General features: G+C 35.2%; 1 protein-coding gene across 2 annotated transcripts; it reads left to right on the forward strand.

Annotated features, from left to right (window-relative positions):
- Positions 1 to 402: 402 nt before the first annotated feature.
- Positions 403 to 5889, forward strand: AGTR2 (angiotensin II receptor, type 2). Of its 2 annotated transcripts, XM_012653887.1 has the most exons (3): positions 403 to 514; positions 670 to 729; positions 1967 to 3329. In XM_012653887.1, the coding sequence occupies exon 3, from the start codon at positions 2002 to 2004 to the stop codon at positions 3091 to 3093; it is 1092 nt and encodes a 363-aa protein (XP_012509341.1). In that variant the 5' UTR covers positions 403 to 514; positions 670 to 729; positions 1967 to 2001; the 3' UTR covers positions 3094 to 3329. The 2 variants fall into 2 exon arrangements, 1 of the variants encoding a protein (XP_012509341.1); XR_001137870.1 differs by lacking the exons at positions 403 to 514; positions 670 to 729 and adding an exon at positions 5879 to 5889 and having other exon boundaries at positions 1529 to 3190.
- Positions 5890 to 7120: the final 1231 nt, after the last annotated feature.

Here is a 7120-nt window from a genome sequence, read left to right on the forward strand (position 1 = left end):
AAAGTTGCTACCATTCTTTAATAAACAGCAGCAAAAATTTCAAAAAGTAATGAAGGTCGTAAAAGATGTTGGTGAACAAAGACTTTGTTTCTAGAATAAATTTCCCAGTCTGCACTCCTTGTTTTAGAATGCCATTATGAGGCATAAAGACAGAAATTTCTGCACATAATTATTGTATTCTTCCTTTAAAGTAAGCCACTGACTTTAAAATTCTCTAACACATTCATGGAAACTTCATTTTTTTTGTTTGAGATTTATTTGAATGAGCTGTTATGATTGGAGACAGTGAGAATTTCAGATTAATGTTTTGCAGCCAAAAAAAAAAAAAAAAGAAACCCTCTGGAAAGCTGGCAAGTGTTCATAAGTCAGCCCTAGAATTATGTAGGTTGAAGGCTCCCAGTGGACAGACCGAACATATAAGAAGGAAACCAGAGATCTGGTGCTATTACGTCCCAGAGTCTAAGGGAACGAATAAGCACAGAATTCAAAGCATTCTTCAGCCTGAATTTTTAAGGTAAGTCTGAACAAATTATCTATACTTTACTTGGAAAGTAGAGCATATATTAAATGAAAATATTTTTTATGGATGAACTTTCTTTTTTTTCCCCTGTGTTTTAACACTGTATTTTGCAAAACTCCTAAATTATTTAACTGCTGTTTCTCTTACAGGGGTACATTTAGGAACTAGGCAAGCTGATTTATGATAACTGCTTTAAACTGCAACAACCAGTAAGTCTTCAAGTGGGATTTATTTTTGATTCTTTTATGTTAATTTGTTAGCTCAAACAAAAGAATGAACTTTAGACAAAAATAATAGTTTTGCTGTTTATTAGGAAACTCCTTGGTGATTACATTTTTAATTGGGCAGTTTATTTTGTATGTATTTTGAAACTATCAAAAGTAAGAGTTGTTTCCTTAGTATGTTTATCTTTAGCTAATTTTCTTTTGTTTTAAAATAATGTTTCTAGTAAAAAAAAAATCACAAAAACCTGAACACAGATTATAGTATTTGAGAGCAATGGGTATTTCTGTTAAAGTGAAAAGATAGCAAAGGAAAAATGATAAGACTATATCTTGGTTAATCACTGATGCTGAATTCTTATTTCATTGAGCAATCAAAACTATTTCTACTTGACCCTAAAACAGGTTTGGCTATTCTTTTTTTTTCCTAATTAAATCAAAAATGGATTCTTTTTATTTTAAATAGGCTAAACTTAAATATCTATTCCTAAAACTAATATTCTCTATTAAAATCAGAACAGAGGACTTTTAGAAATATGTACTTATTCCATAACACTTTCTTAATTATATTATCATGAAAACAATGGAAAAGTAGAACTAAAGAAATTATTTTTAATTAGTGAAAACCAACCATGATACCTCATCCCAATAAGTTCCATTTGTATATTCTCTTTCATTCTTTTGTATGTGTACTAATTTTTTTCATAGCTTATGTTACTTACATTTTCCATAGCTGTAATGATTTGTATACAGTTAGATACTTGAATGGAGCATCTCTCTATGCAATATCAGGCTGCAATGTGGTTTCTAGAAAGTATACATATGAGATATATGCTCCTTTTTGAAATACTAACTTTTCTTATTTCTAGGTTTCTTCTTATTTGTTTCATACATCCCCTATCCTGACTAACCTGCTGAAATATTAATTTTCTTTAAGTCTTTCATAAACATGATAGAAAAGATAGGCAAAACATAATTTTATTCAGAACTTTCAGTCCCTGAGGCTGAAACGTCTTACTTCTTGCTACTATTGAGCACATTGTTCCTTCTTCTTCAAGAGGTAAAATCCATTCTTGTTTCACAGGCATGATTCTATTTCATAATGTTTGTTATAATCACTCAGTTTTTTCTTTTTTGCTTTTGACAAACTTTCAAAATGCTAATGACTCCAGGATGTCCTCAGCTCTGAATGTGTTCTAAGAGTTCCATTTCTTTTCCCCCGCAGAAGACATAAGAATTAGGAGCTGCTGACATTTCAGTATGAAGGGCAACTTCACCCTTGCCACCATCAGCGAAAACATCACCAGCAGTCTTTACTTTGGACTTGTGAACATCTCTGGCAACAATGAGTCTACCTTGAACTGCTCACATAAACCATCAGATAAGCATTTAGATGCAATTCCTATTCTCTATTACATTATTTTCGTGATTGGATTTCTGGTCAATATTGTTGTGGTTACACTGTTTTGTTGTCAAAAAGGTCCTAAAAAGGTTTCCAGCATTTACATCTTCAACCTGGCTGTGGCTGACTTACTCCTTTTGGCTACTCTTCCTCTCTGGGCAACCTATTATTCTTACAGATATGACTGGCTCTTTGGACCTGTGATGTGCAAAGTGTTTGGTTCTTTCCTGACCTTGAACATGTTTGCAAGCATTTTTTTTATCACCTGCATGAGTGTCGATAGGTACCAATCAGTCATTTACCCCTTTCTGTCTCAAAGAAGAAACCCTTGGCAAGCATCTTATATAGTTCCCCTTGTTTGGTGTATGGCCTGTCTGTCCTCATTGCCAACGTTTTATTTTCGAGATGTCAGAACCATTGAATACTTAGGAGTGAATGCTTGCATAATGGCTTTCCCACCTGAGAAGTATGCCCAATGGTCAGCTGGGATTGCCTTAATGAAAAATATCCTTGGTTTTATTATCCCTTTAATATTCATAGCAACATGCTATTTTGGAATCAGAAAACATTTATTGAAGACCAATAGTTATGGGAAGAACAGAATAACCCGTGACCAAGTCCTGAAGATGGCAGCTGCTGTTGTTCTGGCGTTCATCATTTGCTGGCTTCCCTTCCATGTTCTGACCTTCCTGGATGCTCTGGCCTGGATGGGTGTCATTAATAGCTGTGAAATTATAGCAGTCATTGACCTGGCACTTCCTTTTGCCATCCTCCTGGGATTCACCAACAGCTGCGTTAATCCCTTTCTGTATTGTTTTGTTGGAAACCGGTTCCAACAGAAGCTCCGCAGTGTGTTTAGGGTTCCAATTACTTGGCTCCAAGGCAAGAGAAAGAGCATGTCTTGCCGAAAAAGTAGTTCTCTTAGAGAAATGGAGACCTTTGTGTCTTAAACAGGAGAGTGGAATGCATGTAATCAACATGGCTACTTGGTTTGAGGCCCACCTGAATTATCTTTAAATGGCTTTTGTAAAATATTAATTTTTCCCTCTACTCTAATCTAATCTAATCTTTTCTCACTCTTCTAGAATAGGAAACCAAATGTAACTATAAGTTTTATCCTCCACTGACTTTCGGGAATTGCCCATTGTTTTTATGGTATTATTTGTACAAGATTGTCATTGGTGAGGCATATTCATAACCTAGAAGTAACTGGGGATTTATCTCAAGTTATAATTAATAGTGAATTGTGAATGATGATTTGGGGTATCAGATTTTTCCTTGAAAAATGCTGGCGTTTCTTAGTGGGGTTTTCTATCCATTTTCATCAGGCTTTCCTCTTGAACTAGGGCCAGTCTTTTAACTTGTTGCATTATTTACAAGACAACATTGTAAGAGAGATGAGCACTTCTAAGTTGAGAATATTATAATAGATTAGTACCAGATTATTCAGGCTCTAGGCAAATGCTTCCTACCTTAAAAAAATTATAAATTATATCCTTCTGATGGACATATTTGAAACACGGACTTCGGTGGAGGGGGAACCAAGGGCAACACACGTAACCTAAACGTATGTACACCCATAATTTGCTGAAATAAAAAAAAAAATTATATCCTTCTTACGTTTCACTTTGAGCATAGGTTTATACTTAAGATATAACTACATATTGAGTATGGCTAGGAATATAGATTAAATCACACTCCTACATTTTAGCTTATTTTAACAGTTATAGAAAATAAAATGCATAATAACATAGAATCGCAATTAACAAATGAGTGTTCACTAAACTCTGAATAAACACTTTTTAAAAACTTATCCATTTCAACTATTTTTAAAGGTTTATATTTTCTCTGATAATTTTTTGAAAACAATAATTAAACACTATGTATTGTTATAAAATGTAAACGTCACTTTTTACATCCTTGACCTTTTCAATGTGGTGCTTTGATATATAGGACATTGACTTGATTTCTATTATTGATGCTTTGGTTTGGGGTTGCTTCCCAAAATATCTGGGTGGCTTCTTTTAACTCTTTAACTTGTAGTAAACCCTTAACTATTAATAGCATAGGAAAATGTTATGTTAGAATGGAATTTTGATACCTGGGGCTGGGGGCAAAGAGACCCATCCAATTATATGTTTGGTGTCAAGCAAGGAACTTGTGAGGGCAGTGCAATGTGGCTTTGAAAATATAGACCATCGGGGTAGTTTTAACCTGTATCTATGGATACTATCTGTTTCAGAATATGTAGGATTCTGTGGGGCTATTTTAAACCAATTGCTGGTGCATAGATCTCCTTTTCAGTACTATCAGAGCTCCTAAATTAGAGGACTACCTGAAACTGAGTTACTTAAAGTTTACTTAGATTAGAGTATGAATCTTGATTTTAGAAGTTCAGGATTTCATTCTGCATCAGCTCCGTATTAGGCCAGCTTACCTAGGACCTTCCTATACCAAAACTGACCTCTGAGGTAGAACTAAAGTTTTGGGAGCCCAGCATCTCTCCCAGGTTCCAGGGCTAAATATTGAAAAAATCCTCTCACACCACTTTCTGAGAAAGTCCTAATTTTATGTAATCATAAAATTTCAATAAAAACAAATAGCTAAATGTATAACCATCTATGACTTAATGTTTTAAATAATTTTGTAAAACAGCTTATATAAATAAAATGTTTAATTGGAAGATCATGTGTGCTTATTTTTTATTTTAATTACCTGTAAGTATGAATTCTTAACTTCTTCTGTATCTTTATCCTCCATTCAATCCTCATGGATACTTCTTAGCTTCAGCCCTCATCATTACTTACTTGACCTTTTGCCATACTCTTCTAGTCTCCTTCTCTTGAGTATTCAGCCCAAATTTCCGATTAACTATGAAAGCAAAGTCCAGATTTCTTATCATGGTCTCCAAGGCCTTGAGAGATCTGACCCTTCCCAGCCTCTCTGGCCTTATTCTCTCTGCCATCCCTCCCTTGCACCCTATGCCCAAGCACCACAAAACAACTTACAGCTTTTTAAAGACCTAATGCTCTTTCATGCCTCTCTGGTTTTGTTCATACACCTTTGTTTCCCTGAACACCCCTCCAATCATCCTCACCCCCAGGGCCTCTCATCCAGTTGATGAATACCCACTCAGCTTTCAACATTCAGCTCATGGCATTTCCTATACCACAATAATTATTATTATATTATACTAATTATAAAAGCACCCCACTGGGAGTTCCCTTAATGAACAGAATTGCTTCTCTAGTTTTGGGGATTTTAAGCCTGGCCTCTGCTTTCATAGAAGCCAGTACTGAGCTCTGAGTAGTAGTTTGCTAGTCATTTGTCCTGGGGCTAAGAAGAAATGCTAGTTGAGAGGATGGTGCAAGAATGCGTGAACTCTGACAATAGGAATGTAAAACGGTATACGTGTCCTCTTTCCTCTTTGAAAATGTAAATTTCAGGTAAGCTTCTCAGTAAATGAAATTGTATTCTTCTCATTTGGTCACTTTTCAAGGATTCCCTAATCCCGTTTCTTTCTCATGACGTCACCTTTTTTTCATCCCACCTAATACAATGCCCAGGAACCACATAATAACAACAATTACAACAGCAACAACAACACCTACTATTAGGTGAGCATTATGTGCTAGGCACTGAGCGTTTTATGTGCATTATCTCATTTTATTCTCAAAATGACTCAATTATTCTCATTTTACAAATAAGGAAAGTGAGGCACAGATGAGTCCTGACTAATCTTTAAATTTGGCTCTGACAGATGAACCAGGTAGTCCCAATAACGGTATTTAGTACCTTAAATATTGATCCTAGGCTACCAAACAGATAGTTCAGAGACAGTCTTGCACAGTCCTTCAACCTTCATGCCAAACTGCAGTGCTCGAGCATCCCTAACCTCAGTAATACAAGAGCTCTGGGCAGGCAGTATATTTGCACCTCTGAAGAAGAAGAGAGGAGGTAGATGGATGAGGCTTTCTCCCTTGTTTTGCACTGTTCTTTTCTTGTACTCCATGCTGTACAGAGCAATATGAAGTCACCACTACTCCCCACTGCCCCCTCTACCCCATACATGAAGCAAGACAGATACCCCAAACATTTCTTTTAAGGAACAAATACGTTGATGTGAACTTCAGCTTTTGTGAAGTGAGATTATATGGGGTTACTAGAGAAATTCATCTCTTGCAACTTGCAGAAGTAATGTGTATTTTTATTATGGAAAAGCAAATATTAATTATTTCCACATTTTATAGCCCCAAATCAGAGCTACTAAATGGGATGTTTTGCAAAAAATCCTTTTTTTCCTAATCTTTTGAGGCCTGAATCAAAATGAGCAGGCAATCTGAAGGTAAGCACATTCAATTTTGACTTTTTTTCTTTTTTTCCCCACAGGAATCTGAGGGTGGGAAACTGTCTGGTGGCCTTACATATCAACAAAAGAAAACTCCAGACTTGATGAGTTAACGTATGAGGTGTCTGAAGCAAGAAAGTGTTGAGGTAATAAGAAAAATACAACAGTTATTTTGTTAATTTCCACTTAAACTGTAACAGCAGTGATGATTCACACAAAATAACAGAAATTCATGAGTTATCACTAAAAATAACCTCTTTTCTTGTGAAAGAACAGTGGCCTAGAGCTGAGTTGGCTAGTTCACTTACATACACATACCTACAAAGCATCAGCATCTTCAAAAAAGTTCTTTCTTTTTGAAATTTATTTTCTAGGTTGAGAGAATTCTTTTTAAAATTATAAATAATTGATAATGTATTTCTTACTATAGAATCAATTTTTATTGTTGAAAAACGTAACTATATAGGTAAAAATTAGCCAGAGAGATCACCATTAACCATATGGGGTGAGATTATTATATAGATATACACATAGACACAGTGTGTGTGTGTGTGTGTATATACTGTGTTTTTTATGTCTATCTATATCCATATTTCTTTCTTTTTTTATCTATTGCCTATCAGATGTGT

Source organism: Propithecus coquereli, unplaced genomic scaffold (assembly GCF_000956105.1).
Source record: "Propithecus coquereli isolate 6110/MARCELLA unplaced genomic scaffold, Pcoq_1.0 Scaffold430, whole genome shotgun sequence".
NCBI classification, from domain to species: domain Eukaryota; kingdom Metazoa; phylum Chordata; class Mammalia; order Primates; family Indriidae; genus Propithecus; species Propithecus coquereli.

Excerpts from the sequence above, each read along its gene's own strand:
- AGTR2 (XM_012653887.1), top strand. The coding sequence starts at position 2,002 with ATGAAGGGCAACTTCACCCTTGCCACCATCAGCGAAAACATCACCAGC.